The sequence below is a fragment of the Pteropus medius genome, unplaced genomic scaffold (assembly GCF_902729225.1).
Source record: "Pteropus medius unplaced genomic scaffold, Ma_sr-lr_union100, whole genome shotgun sequence".
NCBI lineage: Eukaryota > Metazoa > Chordata > Mammalia > Chiroptera > Pteropodidae > Pteropus > Pteropus medius.
In genome coordinates this window covers 5,954,190-5,974,130 of record NW_024349225.1, presented here as the reverse complement: position 1 = coordinate 5,974,130, position 19,941 = coordinate 5,954,190, and the positions used below count along the sequence as shown (strand labels likewise).

The 19,941-nt window shown below is 42.1% G+C and overlaps 1 protein-coding gene and 1 long non-coding RNA gene across 2 annotated transcripts in view; one reads left to right on the top strand and one right to left on the bottom strand.

Moving 5' to 3' along the window:
* LAMC1 (laminin subunit gamma 1) overlaps nt 1-19,941 on the top strand; it is a 104,089-nt gene that overhangs the window by 72,524 nt on the left and 11,624 nt on the right. The window contains exons 6-21 of the mRNA XM_039881286.1: nt 577-694; nt 1,078-1,176; nt 1,273-1,409; nt 1,806-1,928; nt 2,018-2,207; nt 2,510-2,622; nt 5,135-5,356; nt 5,478-5,666; nt 9,624-9,869; nt 10,336-10,489; nt 11,088-11,230; nt 12,222-12,400; nt 13,466-13,622; nt 17,101-17,306; nt 17,739-17,818; nt 19,433-19,570. Of these exons, the coding sequence (XP_039737220.1) occupies nt 577-694; nt 1,078-1,176; nt 1,273-1,409; nt 1,806-1,928; nt 2,018-2,207; nt 2,510-2,622; nt 5,135-5,356; nt 5,478-5,666; nt 9,624-9,869; nt 10,336-10,489; nt 11,088-11,230; nt 12,222-12,400; nt 13,466-13,622; nt 17,101-17,306; nt 17,739-17,818; nt 19,433-19,570 (2,494 nt within the window). The remainder of the gene's footprint in view (nt 1-576; nt 695-1,077; nt 1,177-1,272; nt 1,410-1,805; nt 1,929-2,017; nt 2,208-2,509; nt 2,623-5,134; nt 5,357-5,477; nt 5,667-9,623; nt 9,870-10,335; nt 10,490-11,087; nt 11,231-12,221; nt 12,401-13,465; nt 13,623-17,100; nt 17,307-17,738; nt 17,819-19,432; nt 19,571-19,941) is intronic.
* On the bottom strand, nt 90-8,649 carry LOC120617579 (uncharacterized). The gene is made up of 3 exons (XR_005656962.1): nt 8,211-8,649; nt 8,172-8,173; nt 90-101 (listed from the first exon to the last, which is right to left on the bottom strand). It is a non-coding gene; the product is annotated as an uncharacterized LOC120617579 (long non-coding RNA).

The window sequence follows — 19,941 nt, the reverse complement described above, 5'->3', positions numbered from 1 at the left end:
TGGGGTTGGCCTGAGTGACGATCGTGTAAATAATTAGCAGCAAGATCATAGAGACCATCTGAACTTCGATGGTAAAAGGTTAGCCGCGTCGTGAGCTCTTCCTTGTTGATGATTTTGTTTAGTCTGAAATCCTTAGCGGGCTGGACTTTTTCATGTTGGTGTGTGTTCAGAAATATTCGGTGTACTCTTAATCCATTCTGCTCTTTCAAGAGTTTGACCTTTATTTTTGTTGTTCAAGCTGGTATATACTTAAGTTCTGGACACGAGTCTGAAGGAGCCTGTGCTTTCCCACCGACACGTGACTGATGATTGTCCAGTTGACCATGCGGTACAGAGTGACTTGTTAGTGCTGTTCGGCACTGATGAGTAGGGTGTTTGTCTGGACAGTTAAAATGTCGTGGCTCAAAAGGGTATGATCTTGAGAGAATTCTGATTTAGAATTTGATCTTTATCCTCTCTGGAATCATGTAGAGTTTATACGCTGGCTTTCCGGCAATGTTTTCAGTTACCAGTTTTCTTTCTTTGACATTAGTTTTGCTTACATATCTGGTGGTTGACAGGCTCTTTAAATTTCAGGTTCTCTCAGCACACAGTGCGATAGCTATGGCAGATGTAGCTGTAAGCCGGGAGTCATGGGCGACAAGTGTGACCATTGCCAGCCTGGATTCCATTCTCTCACTGAGGCAGGGTGCAGGTAAGATTTTTCAAAACCAAAAGAAGGGGGCAGAAGCTAAATGTAGTTGATTCATAATAACAGACCTTGCGGCTTATGCAGCAGTTATGAACATTTTTTTCCAAATTAATTGTCAACAACATTCGAGACTTCTAGCTGCAATGATGATCCAGGATTGTTTTGTACAGAGATCAAGATATTAGATTAATATCTAAATGTAATGAGTATCCTTGACTGAAACCAAATCCAAGTAGAAAAAAACTTTAGGATTCATTTTGTTCTATTACATATTTCTTCTTTTAAAAAGATCTATTAACATGTAAAACAAAAGGTTGACTTGAAGAGTGGAATTTCTTTTCTCCTTTCTCTTCTCTCATTGTTTTGTTCCATTTCCCATCCAACAGGCCATGCTCATGTAATCCTTCTGGCAGCATCGACGAATGTAATATTGAAACAGGAAGATGTGTTTGCAAAGACAATGTCGAAGGCTTCAACTGTGAGAGGTAGCGCATCCTTTCTGAAGCTGTATTGTGTTTTCTTTGTTATCAGATTTCCAGTCCAAAAAAAAAAATGCCTGATTTTGTCTTAATCTTTTTCAGATGCAAACCTGGGTTTTTTAATCTGGAACCATCTAACCCTAGGGGCTGTACACCCTGTTTCTGCTTTGGCCATTCTTCTGTCTGTACAAATGCCGTTGGCTACAGTGTTTATCCTATAACCTCTACCTTCCAGACTGGTAATTTAGACCTTTCTTTCTATTCCCTAGAAATGTGAGACGACTCCTACAGTATTTAAAAAAATATATATCAATATCTCTTTGAGGATATTTTGATCATGGCAGCACTCGGTGTTTTTTAATGCACATGATTTTTCTTTTTCAGCTTTTTAGTTTAATGAAAATATGCATATGGTTTTAGAATATACTGTAATGAGTATAAATGTTATGTAAAATAAAGCAAAATATAGCTTCAGGGATATAGCATATATAGGCACTGTTGTAAGGATCCGTTTATTCAAAAACTTGCATTGATGTCTTTCCATAAACTTTCTGTACATTTTCGTGGTACATAGAGGACCTGAATTCAGGGTGTTTATGATGCAGTGGCTCTCACATTTTCATCCTCTGTTGCAGATGAGGACGGGTGGCGTGCAGAACAAAGGGATGGCTCTGAAGCATCACTGGAGTGGTCCTCCGAGAGGCAGGATGTGGCCGTCATCTCAGACAGCTACTTTCCTAGATACTTCATTGCTCCTGGTAAGTGAGGCTGGAAAGCATTCTGGCCGAAGCGTGCTCCCCTGGAGTCTCATTTTCACGATCTTGCACCCTTGTGTCTGCCTTTCCAGCGAAGTTCTTGGGCAAGCAGGTGTGGAGTTATGGTCAGAACCTCTCCTTCTCCTTTCGCGTGGACAGGCGAGACACTCGCCTCTCTGCAGAAGACCTGCTGCTTGAGGGCGCTGGCCTCAGAGTGGCCGTGCCCTTGATTGCTCAGGGCAATTCCTATCCGAGTGAGACCACTGTGAAGTACGTCTTCAGGTAAGACCATCTTCTCTGTAAAATCTGACATGGCCAGAATTATGAAAGTGGTTTCTTTATATAAGCTTATTGGGCCTCAAGGTGAATATTGAAGAAAACTTCTTGTGTTTGAGAGGGACTTTGTGAGAGGGAGCCTTCCCTGTGCTTATTTATCCCCTTGTCAATTATACTGTCAGAGCAGCAGGCTCATTGACTTGGTTAGATCGTCAGAGTATTGCATTGTCGGTGGCATAACCGAGTGAGAAATACTTTCTCAGCACCCAGAACTGTCCTTCCAGAATTGGCCCTTTCTTTCTCTCCAGGCTCCACGAAGCGACAGATTATCCTTGGAGACCTACGCTGACCCCTTTTGAATTTCAGAAGCTCCTTACCAATTTGACCTCTATCAAGATCCGTGGGACCTATAGCGAGAGAAGTAAGTTATGATATAATTTAGAATTGTTTAAAAATACGATTAGGTAGAAGGATTCATAATAATGCAGTTTATTTCCAAAGTCCTAATACTATAATACGGAGCCCAAGGAAGTGGTATAAACTACCTCGTTATACATGAATTATGTATAAAAATGATGTATTTTTTAAACGACTTTCAAGGACCTGGAGAAAATTTGCTAAAATTAGTAAACAGCATTGTTTTATAATGAGTAAGCCTATTGCAATTACATTACATATAAATAGATTCTTCTAAGAATTCTAAATGTAATTCTCTTGGCTTGCATTGCTCAGCCTTCATTTCTTTTTATTTATTGCTATGTAATTATCAAGGCTTTTAACCATTGGCTAAATTATGAATAATTATAAATTACCGAATGACCATTCGTTATAATTTTAGATAAACAAAGCTGTTTTAAGGATGCCTTTAAAATTTTTTTTTATAAACTTTTTTTTTTTTTTTTTTTGAGGACCTTTTTCTGTAACAAAGTAAAACTGTTTGGGGAAGGTGAGTGTGACCGGTGGTGTGGCTGTGGGTGTAGCATCAGCAGTTTGAGTGTGTTGATTTCTTTTAATTAACATACATTTTATTAGTTTCAGGTGTACAATGTCATGATTCAATATTTGTCTCTATTGAGAATTGAGAACCACAATCAGTCTAGTTAACATCTGTCACTATACATAGTTACAGAACTTATTTCTCGTGATGAGAAGTTTGAAGATTTACTCTCTTTTAGCAACTTTCCAACATGCAGCGCAGTATTAATAACTATAGTCGCCATGCTATATATATCACATCCCCGTGACTTATTTATTTTATACCTGGAAGTTTAGGCCTTTAGATTCCCTTCACCCATTTCACCCCTCCTCCCCCCAGCAACCTCCAATCTCTTCTCTATATCTATGAATTCATTGTTTTGTTTTGCATTTTTCTTACAGACCACATTAAGTTAGATCTATGGTATTTGTCTTTCTCAGTCTATTTCCCTTAGCATAATGCCCTCAAAGTTCTAAGATGTGTTGATTTTTGAGAAGCCTGCATGAATAGCTAGTTGAAAATGTCTTCTAAGTAGTAGTTAGAAATATGGATCTAGGGCTTAGAAAGAAGTTAGTACTGGAGCTCTAGAATTAAAAGGTTGTCGACATATGGGCAGCGATTTTTAAACCTGCAAATAGGACAGAAAATATAGAAATAGAAAAGAAGATGTAGTTCTGGAAACCTAGCTATTTAAGGATCATGACCTGAGACTCTAGAGAGAAATAAAATTTTAAGGAGGAGAAACAACAAGATTAGGAAGATAATACCATTGGATTTTGGACTGAGTGACTAAGGAGTCATTGGTGAGGTTTTGGTCTGTTTTTGTTTTTAAGAAGTATTGAAACCGAAGTTAGATTGTCATGCTTTGATAAGTAATTTGAAGATCAAGAAGTAAAATAAAGGTTATTCTTTTAAGAAGTTTGGCTGCAAGAGAAGAAAAAGAGACGGACTGATTGGGGAGCAGGGACAAGATTGAAGGAAGAGTTCTTTCAGGGCGGGAAGACTTAAGGATGTTTAAAGTTGGAGGCACATTAACCCGTGGAGATGTATCTCAGGATCTAACTGTTGGAAAAAACAAAACAAAACAAAACACAACCATAAACATGTTAGAAGTTCACTAAGTTCAAGGCAGTCCTAGAAGAGACATCCTTTAGCCTCAGGTTGTCAACTGCTACGAATTATATAAGCAACAAGTGGTATTTCGTAACATGGGGAAAAATACTTGAAACATAGTCTGCGAGAGACATGAGTAGAATGGAAATTAAAAGGAGACATGAGGACATCATCAGGGCCTGCCTCTTCCACAGGATGTCCCTGCCGAGGCTGTCACAGGCACTGTTAGGTTAGATGGACCATCTGTCTAAGCCAGTATGAGGCTTTTTCTGTTCTTATTTTCTTCTGGAAATGGGAAAGCATTGTGATATGTGGCATAATGGCTTTGGAATAATTGCATATTTGTCAAAGTAGCCCTGAGCGTTAGAGCTTGTTATTTTCGCTGTCTTATACAGCGCGAAAAATGTAATCGAGTGGCGCCTGTTGACAGGTGCTTTCGCTGCTTCCTCGTCCTGCAGGAGCAGAACAAAAACATTGCTTAACGGCGACAGACCTAAACTCTTTCCGTTCCCCACATGCTTGCTCTGATCCCTAATTGTCCTGGGTTATTATTCAGTGCCTTTGATTTTTCATGTTGGTGATTGGAAGAACTATAAAATCCACCAGTCCGTGTGTGTGATTCAAAATATGAGTGTGCTCTACCATCATTCCAGACACTTATCAGCACCAGGGACCACATGATTGTTCTAAATGCTATTTTCTAGTTGTCCTCTCGAATAAATGAAATAAAGTAATGGTTGATCGTCTCTGGTATTTTGGGTCTGGTTACTCTAACGGTCTTGACGTTTCGTGAGCTTTTAGAAACCGGAAGCCAGCTCAGTGATTGTTTTCACACCACACGCAGGTGCCGGATATTTGGACGATGTCACCCTGGCAAGTGCCCGTCCTGGGCCTGGGGTCCCTGCAACGTGGGTGGAGGCCTGCACCTGTCCCGCGGGGTACGGAGGGCAGTTCTGCGAGACGTGCCTCTCGGGCTACAGAAGAGAGACTCCGAGTCTCGGGCCATACAGTCCGTGTGTGCCGTGCGCCTGCAACGGGCACAGCGAGACCTGTGACCCTGAGACAGGTGAGAAGATGACCTCCGGGGGCCGCTAGACCTAAATTCTCTCTAGCAGGTCGGGGGGAAATGCCCGTCGTCTTACTCGCTTGCATCCTTGCCCGTGTTCTCATGCCTGCTCTCCAAATAGGTGTTTGTAACTGCAGAGACAACACAGCCGGCCCGCAGTGCGAGCGGTGCAGTGATGGGTACTATGGAGACTCATCCCTGGGCACCTCCTCCGACTGCCAACCCTGTCCATGTCCCGGGGGCTCAAGTTGTGCCGTTGTCCCCAAGACACAGGAGGTGGTGTGCACCAACTGTCCTACGGGCACGACCGGTGAGTCGGCTCTTCCCGACCCCTTCAGGGTTCCACCCTATAAAAACACCTCGGGAGGATGGGCTTCGGCGCAATGATGACGGTTTTCCTAGTAGGCAAAGGTTTATTATGGATTTATAAACTTCATGGCAGGTGCTAACGACAGCTAACATTTTTATGGCCAGGTACTTTTCCGAGCACTTTAACGTGTCCTGCCTCCTTAATCCTCACGAGCCTGTGAGGTAGGTTCTGCTGCGATCCCCATGTTCCAACCAGGGAAACTGAGGCATGGAGACGTTAAGTTACATGAGCAAGGCTGCAGGCCAGCCACTGGTGGGGCTGGGCTCCGGGCTCCGGAGGTGATGGTGGCTGTGGTGTGCTCCCCCTCCCATGACGAGAACCCAAACGTGATTTTTAGTTTGTGGGGCTATCCTGGGATTCTTGATGTAAAGTGGTGGTTTTTCAATTCTTAACATTCTTTCTTTAACAGTCCCTTCAGTGTATCAAAGCCCATCACGTTTAATTGGGAAAACATGGGGTTTTTTAAATAGCTTTGGATAGGCCTGTATTCCCATCTGCGATTCTTTTTTTTTTTTCCGATAAAAACATAAATCTAGCTCTTTCCTAGAACTGCCCAGGGCTGACTGGCCGAGGAGCCCGCGGCTCACCAATGACTGTAGTTCTCATTTATCCGTTGGCTGCAGCCCCCACACGACGGAGAGGTTCTGTCCAGGCTTCTGATACCGCCTCCGACTCCGTTACAAGCTCTTTGTTCCCAAGATATTGCTACAGAGCATGAAAATAAGTAAAAAGCCGAAACACTGAGCTAATCATCTGTATCTCTTATGTTTCATCGAAACATTCTTTAAGCGTTGGGGAACGTCCAAAAGCCCCTTCGTATTTCCAGTGCTTCACCGACCCCACGCTGAGCACAAGGTCATGGCAGCACACAGAGGTTCAATCATTTCCTTAAGGTAGTTGAGAAAATACGGAATCAAAATTAGTGCGGAATTTCTTTCTTTTTTTTTCTTCTTTCTTTTTTTTTCTTCTTTTTAAAAACAGTGACTCAACAGTCTCACGCAGGCTTCTCCAGCCTCACGCATCCAGTCGCTCACTCTGCTCCAGCCCCTCCTGGGCTTCTTGTCATCCCTCAGGTGTGACAGACTCTTCAGCCTGCCGTATGCTGTTCTCTTTCTTTAGAGTGTTTAGTCCGCTTTCTCTTCCTACCCACACCTCCCTTTTCTTGGCCAGCTTCTGCCTCTTCGGTGGGGCTGGGTTGAAACATCACTCTCCCAAGAAGGCTTTCCTCTCTGGACGCCCCCTGCCCTCCTACCCCAGGTCCCTAGGGCCCTTTGCTGTGTGGCGTCTAGTAAGTATCCCATTTGCTCTGAGACAAAAGGTGGACCGACTGTAGCTACCAGAGTATTTTGTGGAGTGAGTGCTTCTCATGGGCTAACTTGTAAGTTCTGGTTTAGATTTTCTACCAGATTTTTTAAATTAAGTTTTATTCAGCACAGGTTTCAAGACATTTTAAATATGGACCGAGATTAGCTAAATTATCTGATGCAAAAGCAGAACTGAAATGCTGCCTTCATCCTAATCTGGAGAAAGATCTTGGGTGAGGGCCCGGTAACTGTTTACGGCAGAGAAGGGTCCTCCGCTCGCCGTCCTCTCTCAATACCCTGTTTCTCCCCCCGCCCCACCCCCGGCCTCTGTCCACCTCATCAGGGGTCTCCGTTTGCCGACCGCAGTGGTCAGTGTTCGGTCCTCAGCTCACCCAGTGTCAGTGACGCCGGACGCCATTGACTGCTCACATCGCTCCCAACGTTTTCTCCGCTTGCCTTTTTTGACACTTCTCTCTCCTCGATTTCTTCCTCCCTCTCTTCTCTTGGGTCTCCTTTGATCCCTTCTGATTCTTAGCCTCGGGCTTTCATGTCAGCTTTAGGTGAGCAGACCTCATCTTTAGTTTTCCAAGCCTCTCTGTGCTGTGACTGTGAAATCTGTCTTCAGCCCGGCCTGGCTGCCTCCTTGCCGTGTCCACTCGGACGGTCCCCCCGCCCGCCCATGAGATCTGCTTGCCCTGCATCAAATGCCATTCGAGTCGAGGCACATACGGAAACCAGAGAGGCAGGAGGATGAGGGCAGAGTATTTATTCCAAGGCTTCCTCTCAGCTCCTGGCATGTGCCCTTCAAACAGCTCTTTCTAGAAAAGCTAGAAACCGTTAGGTTCTGGTGATTGCTCTCTCCACCCATCACCTGAGGCCCAGGTTACGGAGCCCCCCTGTTCAGTTACTGCCCAGGTACCACACCGTCACTCTGTCCATACTTCTGTAGATGGTACGTACCTTTATCAAACTCTCCTCAAGTCTTGTGGATTTCAATGTGCCAGTTATTTTCTGCTGTGATCTGGATTCCGATGGCTAAAGGAATCTGAAATTTAAGCAAATCCAAGCTACATCTTCGATTTTTCTCTTTCTCCAAGCCCAACCCTGTTCCTTCCCCAGCTGCTCATCTCAGTAAAAATACCGCTGTGCACCTGGTTGCTCAAGCGAAAATCCCAGGCACATCCTTGATTATTCTCTTTCCCTTCCCAGAAGCAACCAACCAGCAAGCGTCATCGATCGTATCTCAGATCTTTCCACTTTTCCCTCCTTCCGCCGCCACCGCCCTGGTCCACGCCACTGCCATCTCTGCCTGCATCGCTCTGCAAACCTACAGTCTGCTCTGCACGCAGCAGCCAAGATAATACTTTTGAAATGCAAATCAGATCTCATCACTTTTAAAACATTCCAGGAGCATCTCGCTGCACTTTAATTTAAACCCACTTCCTTCTTGTGGTCTAGGCGGTTGGCTCTTACTGTTTCCACAAGCTTGTCTTGCTTTTCCGGAACATTCTTCCCTTGGATATTCTCATGGCTGGTTTCTTCTGTCTTTCCATTGTCATCCGAAGTGTCTCCTCTTTATAGAAGCTTTCTCTAACCACCCAATCTAAAGCAGCCCTCACCCCACCATTCTGTCATGTTGCTCTGTTCTGTTTAACTTTTTATGCCTGTCCCTAACTGAAGTGATCTCATTTATTGATATGTCTGTGGATTGATCTCTCCCTACTGCGATGGCGACCTTGTCTACCTTGATCACCACATCATTCTGACAACCTAGAGCATGCCTGTAATAACAGACTCTCTGTAAGCATTTGTTGAATGAATAAACAAACAAACTTCTGTTTTTATGGAAAGCTAGCTCAGGTTCTGTTGGCTACAAAAATATTAAGAACCCAACGTGAGCTAATAATGGTGGGCAAGTGGAATGGGGAGGATGAGGAGCGAGGGGTTTAGTACAGTGGAAAGGGCCCTGGGTTCTACCTCTGTCTCTCCGACTCTCGGCTGTTTGGTTATGGACAAATTACTTAACCTCTCTGTTCCCTCGTCTGTAAGAGAAGTGAGTGGCAAATGATAATCTCCAAGTTCTCTTCTAAAATGCTCTGATTCTGTGCTGGATGGCGCTGCTCAAACAGAGATTCTCATGTGCCCTGATCTTTTAAGGGAATGTGCTACCCACCCTGTTATATAGGAGATTTATGATATCGAGTCATCTTTCATCTTTCTTGATATCATCAACAAAAACAAACATATGAATGTTAACCCCAAGCCTGACTCATTGATAAAGCACTTATAGTGTATGATTTGGGGTAATCCTCAGAATAATTGAAGTGAAGTGGACAAACCAGGTGCTATCTTTCTAATAAGGAAATAGAGTTGTGCCCAAAGTCACTCCACTGGGCTGGCACGATGCCAGGACCGCAGCCCACGTCCTTGGCTCTCCTAGGCCACATCCACTGCACCACGTTGCCGTGCGTCTGACGGTTACACTAGACTTTTTGTAACCAGTGGCAGTTTGTAAAGCAGACTTTTTGTAACCAGTAGCACCAGAAGTGTCTGAGGCCTTTCTTTCGTAACGTCAGATTGTCTCACGGCCCAGGTAAGAGATGCGAGCTCTGTGACGACGGCTACTTCGGAGACCCTCTGGGTAGAAACGGCCCTGTGAGGCTCTGTCGCCTGTGCCAGTGCAATGACAACATCGACCCCAACGCAGTTGGAAATTGCAATCGCTTGACGGGAGAATGCCTGAAATGCATCTATAACACTGCCGGCTTCTACTGTGACCGGTGCAAAAATGGATTTTTTGGAAATCCCCTGGCTCCCAATCCGGCAGACAAGTGCAAAGGTAACCAGCCCTCAGCTAGGCTCTGCCACAGTTTTGCTCATTTATTCTGAGAATTCATCGCGTGGTCGCTTTCAATATTTACAGTTGTCTGGTCTAACACAGCACTGTTCAATAGCAGTGTATCCGAACCACTTATGTAATTTAAATTTTTCCAGTAGAGACATTAAAGAAACAGGTGAAGTTAATTTTAATATTTCATTTAACCGAACATATCTGACATGATCAATAATAAAGTAATTATCGAGATGTATGGTTTTTCTCCCCCCACACCAAGTCTTCAAAATCCAGTGTGTAGTTATGTACAGCCCATCTCAAGAGCAGCCACGTTTCAGGTGCTCAGTAGCCACAGGTGGCCGGTGGCTGCCGTATTGGACAGCACGAGGGAAGAGTCCATTTGCATTGTTTATGTTTTAGTATCTCTCTCAGGCGACTTATATCTTTCGCTGTCCTTGTCTTCCTGCCTTAGCCTGTAATTGCAATCCCTACGGGACCACGCAGCAGCAGAGTAACTGTAACCCCGTGACTGGGCAGTGTGAATGTCTGCCTCACGTGACCGGCCGGGACTGTGGATCCTGTGACCCTGGGTTCTACAACCTGCAGGGTGGGCAAGGCTGTGAGAGGTAAGACATCAGGTCCCTTCGGTGGAAGTCATCTTTGCTTTTCTTATTGAAAGAGGTCAATTTTTGTGAGTTATAGCTGGCTTGACTTTGTTCAGGACTGATTTGAGTGGCTCATACAGGCAAGGCGCCCTCCGAGGCAATACTGGACAGTCGTAACTGAGCTAATAGGAGGAAAGAGTAGAAGGCAGTGGCCCCGGCTGTGTGAGTCACCTGACCAACATTAAAAAAAGAAAAAAAAAACCAAAACCCCACAAATTACAAGGTCCTTTCTGAGATGCTTAGAGTCAGACCTTATATGGTGGCAATGGTGGCTGTTGGCGACTCCTGTTTTCAAAGCCGCTGGTCACTGGTGGCCTCTGTGGCACCAGGTTGGAGAGCCGCTGGTGGCGGTTTTACTAGCAGAACACGTGTTTGTGTGGGGTAGGTTAGAAAAGGGGTTCCGAACAGGACCCATGGAAACTACTGGAACCTCAGGGCCTTTATAGCCCTGAACATTTTGTTTTCTAATACAGATTCCGTCAGACCTGTGCTGAAACGGGGAAAAGTTTGCTTAAAGTCTCTTTTTCTTAACCTGAGAAGTGTCATGTGTTCCTTTCAGGTGTGACTGCCATGCTTTGGGTTCCACCAATGGGCAGTGTGACATCCGCAGCGGCCAGTGTGAGTGCCAGCCTGGCATCACCGGTCAGCACTGTGAGCGCTGCGAGGTCAACCACTTCGGGTTTGGACCTGAAGGCTGCAAACGTAAGGGGTGTTGGTGGCATGAACTCTTTAGTCTCCCCGAATTCCAGTTAGACCCAAAAGTCCAGAAAGGACACTGGCAGCCTCATTCTACCACACAGCTCAGGGTCAGGGCTGCCCCTAAGTCAGCAGAGATGCTTTATTCGATGAGTGTTATCGAATATTAGAGCTTGAGAGCTTCTCTCGTTTCTCCGCAACCACCTCATTTACGTCATCTTTTATGGTGCTCCTGCTTCTCCCTTTTTCCAGTCTTTTCTTTTTCCAAAAAAAGTCTCCCTTTGATTATCGAACCTTTCTCCTGTGCCTAATAAAGCTTTTTATTGATCATAATCTTAGTGCAGAGAATGGAACAGCGAGGGATTCTGCTCATAATGTGCTTGTTGACTTACTGGCCGATTGCTCCCCACCCATGGGGCCGTCTTGGTGTGCTTGCACACAGACATCTGCTCCTCCTTGGCATAAACACTGGCCTGGAATTAGGCCCCAGAACAGTTTGGGCTCCTGCTTTCTGAATTCCTTCATTTCTCCCGTGGAATGCAGCATAAGTCATTGACTCGGTTTCAGAGAACAAAGCGAGAAAACAACTGTACAAGAATACAAAACAAGCATGAGTATTTGGGTTTTCTAGTTCCTGAGTGAGAGAAATATTAACACGGAGAGAAGAAGGTAGAGGTGAATTCTTAAAGTGCATGAAAGGGCACCGATTAGTTTAATAGATTAATTTCTATAATTATTAAGTAACATGAAATGCGCCCCCTCCAAAGGATGCACATTTGACTTTAAAATTTACCTTTGCCGTAAAAATTTCTGTCTTCTCTGCTAAAGACTTTTAACTATTTAAACTCTCATAAGTCAGCCCGTTTTTCAAAAAAAGAAAAAAACCCCATCTATTTATAATGATGGTACAGTCAGCTTATTGATACAGTCCGAGTTAAAAGAAAATTCATCCTTCCTTTTTTTCCTTATCGTGTTCTCTTTTCCCTTTATTCTGCAGCCTGTGACTGTCACCCTGAGGGGTCTGTTTCGCTCCAGTGCAAAGAGGACGGTCGCTGTGAATGCAGAGAAGGCTTCGTGGGAAATCGCTGTGACCGATGTGAAGAGAACTATTTCTACAATCGGTCTTGGCCCGGCTGCCAAGAATGCCCTGCGTGTTACCGGCTGGTAAAGGATAAGGTAAGCTGGCAACAGCGCACACATTCATTCATTCATTCATTCATTCATTCAGCAGACATTAAAGGGCCACTTCCTGTGCACTAAGCTCTAGAGGAAAAAAATAGTGAACAAGATAAAGACAGTTTCTGTTCTCAAAGATTCGATGTTCCTGTCGGGAGACAAATAATAAAAATTAAATAAATGCTGGGATAAGTGCCGGAAAGAATACGAGCCGATAGTAACTGGGAGTGGGGGGGGTCGACTCTACACAAAGCCTCTCCAAGGAAAGGTACTTAAGGTCAGATCTCTAGAACAAGAAGAGCAAGCAAGCGATGAGTAGTCTGTACCAGGCAGAGGGAGTGTGGGTACAGAGACCTTGAAGCCGGAAGGTGTCTGGGGCCTGCTGGATGAGGACAGAGCAGTTTGTGATAAGACTAGAGAGGTCCGCAGAGAAAGCTTATGTTGCACTATATTGACCATAGTCAGGAATTTAGATTTTATTCCAAACCCAATGGAAAGGCACTGAAGCGTTTTAAGCTGGGAAATCCAACTTGTTTTTTAAGAAGAACACTCTGATTTCTGTGTGAAGAATGATGGTTAGAAGTGGAGCAAAAGGGGAAGCCTCATTCAAATTGGGTAAATACGTGTGTTTGAGGGGCACGGCGTTAGAGGCGGCAGGGACTGGGAAAGGGAAGAATCACGATGGATCTGGCGTTGTTTGCTTAACGGAGCTGCAGGCATTACTTATTGAGATGACTCAGAACAGATTTAAGAGGGAAAGATCAAGAGTATCATTTTGGATGTAGAGATACCTATCAAGAAGGTGATCTAAAACGCAAGGGAGAGGTCGGAACTGGTATTTATCAGCACGTAGTGTTCGAAGTCAAAGAAATGGGCCCGAGAGTTTTTCTTTTGAAGCCAGAGAAAAACTACCCATGTGATTTATTCACAAGTACACGTGAGTAGAGTGTATACACCCCCATGGTACAGAGTGGCCTCTGATTGTTATTGCTGCGGGAAGTATAATCGAGTTTCGGGAACACTTGTATGTCCTGTCTTTCCCTTTTCTTCTTTCATTATGTTTAGGTTGCTGAACATCGAGTGAAACTCCAAGAATTAGAGAACCTCGTAGCAAACCTTGGAACTGGGGATGAGGTGGTGACAGATCAAGCCTTTGAGGATAGACTAAAGGAAGCAGAGAGAGAGGTTATGGACCTTCTTCGTGAGGCGCAGGATGTCAAAGGTACATGTGACCAAACAGTGGGTAATCTCTTTGAGGCAGACCAATCTCTAGAGCTGGCCCCCTATTTAAGGTGAATTAGTATGGTTTTATAAAACGCTTTCTCAATTGTTTAAAACTATTTGTAGAATACGAACTATTTTATTTTTTAAACAATTTGTAAAAATACAAGCACACGTCAACTTCCTGGTTTAAGACACAGTAAGCATAAAATAATTCTCCCAACACATCAAAAACTATTAGATGTTAACATTCTAAATGTTTCATAAATCTGTTCCATTACGAAGTGTTTTAAAATAGTTTTTAAAAAGCATTAAATGTATATGTTTTGGGTGTATATTATTTTAAGTAGAAAATTTGGACTTTGATTTTCTATCATTCTGAGTGAGAATTTATCTTAGGTACTGTTTTATTTTCTTAGAAATATCTTTTCAGATTGGCTCATAAGGAAAAATCGTGGTCTTCAAGTACTGACCAGCTACTGAATATATAAAACTTAGTATTTATGAAAGTAAAGATTAGAAATTAGTGCCTACTTATGAAATTTTCTGTTTAATTAGCAAACACATGTGCTAATAATGTTATATAAAAGTACATATTTTATGCATTATATGTATATTTAATATCATTTGCAGTTTGATAGATAAGTTCTCTGTACATTATGTGATGAGGCTGATGATAAGCAGAAAAGGGGTTGACTTACGATTTAAAAAAACAATTTATTTTAAAATACTTTATTGACTTTAAAAGATAACTGGTTTTTTTAAAACTTTGAAAGTGAAAAAAAGTTATTTAAAATAATTTACTTGCTTTTTAAATCACTTCAAAATTTTGTTTTTATTTCTTACTCTCTGAATTAAGCTTTTTTCTAAATTTGGACAAGTTCTTTTCTACACTTATCGAATGCCTGTAGTATGCCAGGCTTTGTGCTAAACACAAATAATGAAAACACGAAGAAGACATTGCTCCTTCTATATCTGGCTGAGGTCCTTGTTATTTTGGGGCTTTCCATCACTGAGGCGCGGGCGTTCACAGGCACTCGTAGTGAGTGTGCATCACATCAGATCACTTGGGACCACAGTGACCGACTTCCCTGTCTGGTGTGTGAATCTATCTGGTGTTAGAGGCTTCTTCCTGGCGGTGTACAGGTCCACAGAAACTAAATACAGTGCTTACTTCTTGTAATGTCTCTAGTAGTGATTTTTTAAAATCACTAAGGTAGAGAAGGAATTAGTGGGTGCATCTGTTTTGGGCCAGTTTGTTTAATTTTTATATGCAAGTTCAGAAATTGTTCTATGAGGTAAATTTTTAAAAATTGAAAAAAAAAAGAGGTTGATAGCTTATGATAACTTTAGATGTTTGCTTTTTCTTTTTTTTTTTACTTTGAAACAATTTATTTCTGAACACTTCCTTTCCCTGAAACGTTTTTTTAGCATTTCATTTTATCATATGATCAGTTTCCAGTATACAGTACATTAGCTCGACATTCATATAGTTTCTGAAGTAATCCCCCTGATGACTCTATCTGCTCTTTAGCCCTGCACGTGGCCATTCTATGAAGGTGTTTGCTTTTTGTTTTGATTGTTACATTTTAAGTCTTAAACATATATTAAGAAGAATTTAAATGTTTCCTATTTTGTATAAACAACAGTGGGTTTTTTTTAGGATATCCATTTTTTAGCAACAATGTTTTACATGTTTTGTCATTGATGTATTCTCTTATAACTACAAATTCACCTCTGTTCTGCTATATACATTGAAGAATCGAATGTGGAGTTGTCATTCTTAAGTGTGATCTGTCCACCTGAGAGATGGGGTTTGCACACAGCTCTGGTTCTGGCACCACCAACACATACATATAGTCAAGGGGCAAGTAAGGGTGGCCAGCCAGTACCGCCCCTCCTCTAAGGCCTTCCTCTCTGTGCAGCCCAGCTACATCTCGCTCCTTTTGGCCACAGCGACTGCTTTCCTCTGCCAAGCAGGTGATTCTGTTGGACGCAAGCTCTGATAAGAGCCATGGCCATCATACTCCCCTTGAGCAGCGTGGTGGGCTGCTGCTTCTGACAGCTTTGGGAGCACATAGAGAGGCTCGGGCTATAATCCACACCACCACCACCACCACCACCACCAGCCCCCACACCCCGGCCTTAGACCTCATTCGTGGGGTTCCTGGCTGACCTTTTCTACTTGAGGTTCAAACCAGCCAAGAATGAAAATATCTTCATAATGATTTATCTTTTCAACTGTCCCTAAGTAGTCATTTGTAGTTTCAACGTGTTTATGCTGCAGCTTTAAAAGGAGATTATATGATGCAATTAGGTCTTGCAGTTAGACACAAGGCATTTGAAGTGATTCTGCCAGTTAGGTTATCTGTTCTCTAACGATGCTGTTTCTCTGAAGAACTATCCAGAGAGATTGATATCTTTTACATTCTTAAAGCTCGGGCTTCCATAACTTAATTGGCTGCTTTTGCCTCGCAAATCTAAATGATTTCTTGTGATTTAAACTTGTTTTTATCTTTTGTATTTTTTTAAAAAATCTTTAGCTTGTCAAAGACTTGTTTAAATAATCATCATGCAGGACCACTGGACATAGTTAGGCAAGAATTTTGCTGTACACCAGCTTTGCATGTGGATTTGGTGGTCCTGTTGACAAGTTGCTAACCTATTATGCATCTTTATTGATCTTAACTTTGACCTCTCATCTTTTTTACATTCCTTGGGAAATTTAGATGCCAACCGTGAGCATCATGCTGAAAATAAGAAGTAGTCAGTTTTAAATAGGACTTATTTAATGGTTCTCATTTGTTGATACAACCTCATGACATGTGAGAATTTTAATAATGACAGAATTATATGTGCATGGACTTATATTTATCTTTTGATTTATTAGGACTTGGGTATGAGATTTAAGTTGAATGGGCTGAATTAATAAAGGACAATTTGAAGAGATATTCAAAAGCAGAAATCAATTTGGAAGAAATTACATGAATGTGCCAGGGAATCGGGGGTGGCAGTGAGAGTCTATTTAGTTAAAAATACAAAATGAATTTAATTTTCCATACTTGAATGTTGTTTTGAACCTAGTTTTTTTCCTAGTTTAGAAAAACGTCCAGCTCTCAGAGTTGGTAGTGCTTTGACAACATTGTATTTTTATGATGAACTCCATCATGTGCTGGAATACCAAAATCTTTCCTTCATCAGACATTTCTTGGGTGCCTTCTCTTTGCTAATCACTGTGGAGACATAGTGATGACTAAGAAAGAGGAGCTCATAGTGAAGTGGGACAGACACACAGGCAGTGGAGGTACTGCCAGGTACGGCGATGACTGACAGGCTCTGCTGATGGGCTTAGGGAAAATGTGGCAGAAAAAATGTCATATTTGGAAGAGGAAAGATAAGCAGAGCCTCAGATTTCATGTGAGATGACATTCCCCCCTCCCCCGATAATATATGCACCTTCTTCTGCCATGCCATTGCAGATGTAGACCACAATTTGATGGATCGCCTCCAGAGAGTGAATAACACCTTATCCAGCCAAATTAGCCGCTTACAGAATATCCGGAACACAATCGAAGAGACTGACAACTTGGCTGAACAAGCACGTGCCCGGGTAGAAAGCACAGAGCAGTTGATTGAAATCGCATCCAGAGAACTTGAGAAGGCAAAGATCGCCGTGGCCAACGTGGTGAGTGACGGCGCAGCTCTGAGGCAGGGCCGGGGCTGTCCCTTGGTGACGTGTAGCAAGTCCGTTATGTCAGTGGACTGCTCCTTCCGCTAAATTGACTCCTTGTGTCTTTTTGCCACTCAGCGTGAAGCAGGAAAGCCACCCTGCTCATAGTAGTCATGAAAGAGTTATCAGGAGCTAGATAAAAACCGAAGGACACCTGGTCCTTTCTCCAGCTTGGTTCCTTCTGTGGCACTAGGCTTCCTTTCTCCCTTACTGAAAATAGAAGTAATAAGCTACAATCAAGGCTGCTGATGTTAAAGATCTCTGAAATTAAGAAGGGGCATTCATTTTGCCGAATGACGCTAATAAAAATTTAGTTCTGACACTTCCTTTATTACAATTAAATAATTCAGCCCTTTAAGATTAGTGCTTTGTATATTTCCTCTGTAGTCAGTCGCTCAGCCAGAGTCTACAAGGGACCCGAACAACATGACTCTTTTGGCAGAAGAGGCCCGAAGGCTCGCTGAACGGTATGGTAACCTCCAGATATCTGCTTAATGGTTGTTAGGGTTTTCCCTGTGGTGAGGACATGTCGTCTCGTGCCGTACCCCCAGACACTTTCCACATGACCTACTTTTGCAGAGTTTGCTCTCTTGTCTGAAACGTTATCAGCTACATGTACTCTTTCTTTCCCTTTACTTGGAAATTAGAATATTTACTTTGAATATTAGAATATGATGGTTTGAAGGGGAATTATATTTGTACATCTGAAAGAAAACCATAAAATATTTCAAAACCTTGAAGTTAATGGGTAACTAAGAAGCTCAGTAGAATTTAATGATTATTTCAGAATATTTTAAAATTAATTTTTAACCAAAATGTTTATATTTCACGTTTCAATAGAAAACATATACTAACCATAGTACATTTGAAAATCAGCCAAAGAAAACAGACCATTTTGTTCCTTATTTTTTTTTTTTTTTATTAAGTGTAGGGTAATTTCTTAAGAAGACTTTAAATTATTGAGGGCCTCAAGTTAAAAAATTTTTTTAAAAATAAAATTGCTAGAATGCAGGCTCCGTGAAGGTAGGCATTCCTGTGTGTTTCGTTCAGTGCTCAAGTCCCAATGCGTAAAATGTCTGGCATGTAGTAAATAGTCAATAAAATGTTTGTTGAATGCATTGCGGGACAGATTGTCAGCCACATGGGTATGGGGTGCTTAAGTAAGCCCGATGTTGGAGTTTTGGCCTCCGTGTCCAGAGCAGTTATGTTGGCTTCTTGCTTTAACTTGTGCTCTCTTTCTATTCTTTGTAAATGTGAAAGTGTGACCTGTGTAATTGAGTTCATAGATCATTCACGATTTCATAGTTGGATCTTCTGATTAAAAGAGACAGCTGGAAACATTATGGAACGCTCCCAAGAAAATTAGGTCTGGAGATCAGTTAATTCTGCTGCACTTCATACGTGAATTTCGAAGGAAAGTTTATTGTACCAAAAAGAATGGTCCCATTACAGTGCGACAATGTAATATGAAATTTTACGGCTAAAAACAAAAAACAAAAAACAAAAAAAAACAGTTGCCCAGCTAAAATGCATTATTTGGCCGGAGTCCTTGTTGATATGTTTCTGACCATTTGAGTTGCTTTTCCTGGTCTGTAATTAGGTCGCATGTGAGAAATCTGAATTGTCAAAGCTATTTCAAGACTGTGTAGGAACTGAACTGAATCGGAGTAGTGATTAAAAAAATTAGGTCCGGGATTTGTGTTTCTGAGTAGATAAATGAATTCTTGCTAGCACACATGGTTTTATATATAAACCACTCGTAAATAATTATAAGTAATGTTTTGAAGAAATATAAATATTTGCTTCTATAAATTTTATGTCATTAATTTTCTTGGAAACTCATTTTCTCAGGTTTCAGAATGCTATTTATAAACTCAGGCCCACTGGAATGATTGCAAAATTCCAAAATTATAAGATTTTCCAATATTTGTAAAACTACACTGCGCACGCGCTTGTGCACCACACACACACACACACACACACACACACACACACAATAAAGTAAGCTTTACCTAAATTCTCCTTCTTTCCCTACTGCATGGTTCTGTTTCATGGCTTATTTTTTTTTATATGTTGTACAGCCATAAACAAGAAGCCGATGACATTGTACGAGTGGCAAAAACAGCCAATGACACATCGACTGAGGCGTATAATCTGCTCTTGAGGACACTGGCAGGAGAAAATCAAACAGCATTTGAAATTGAAGAGCTTAATAGAAAGTGAGTGTAATTTAAATGTGGCTTATAGCCCTTCAGTTGTTCTCGTAAATAACACCAGTTCAATGAAAAATTAAATGCTGGCGGGTTCAGGGCATGCGTTCATGCAGTGGGATTTCTGTTGGTGATGATGCTTTCGAAATGGTACTGTAATTAGGCGGGGGATATAGAGCCAAAGAGATTTTATTTGATCCAATTACTGTAACTGCAGAGAAAGGTAACAAGACCAGCCATCATACTTAAAATTCTGCATAAATGAAAACGGAAAAGAAAAAACAGTCATCACATAGAGAAAATATACCTGAGCTACAAATACTTAAAAGGTGTCTGAAATAAAGTATCAGGTAAACCATATGTTGTAAATAGAAGTGATG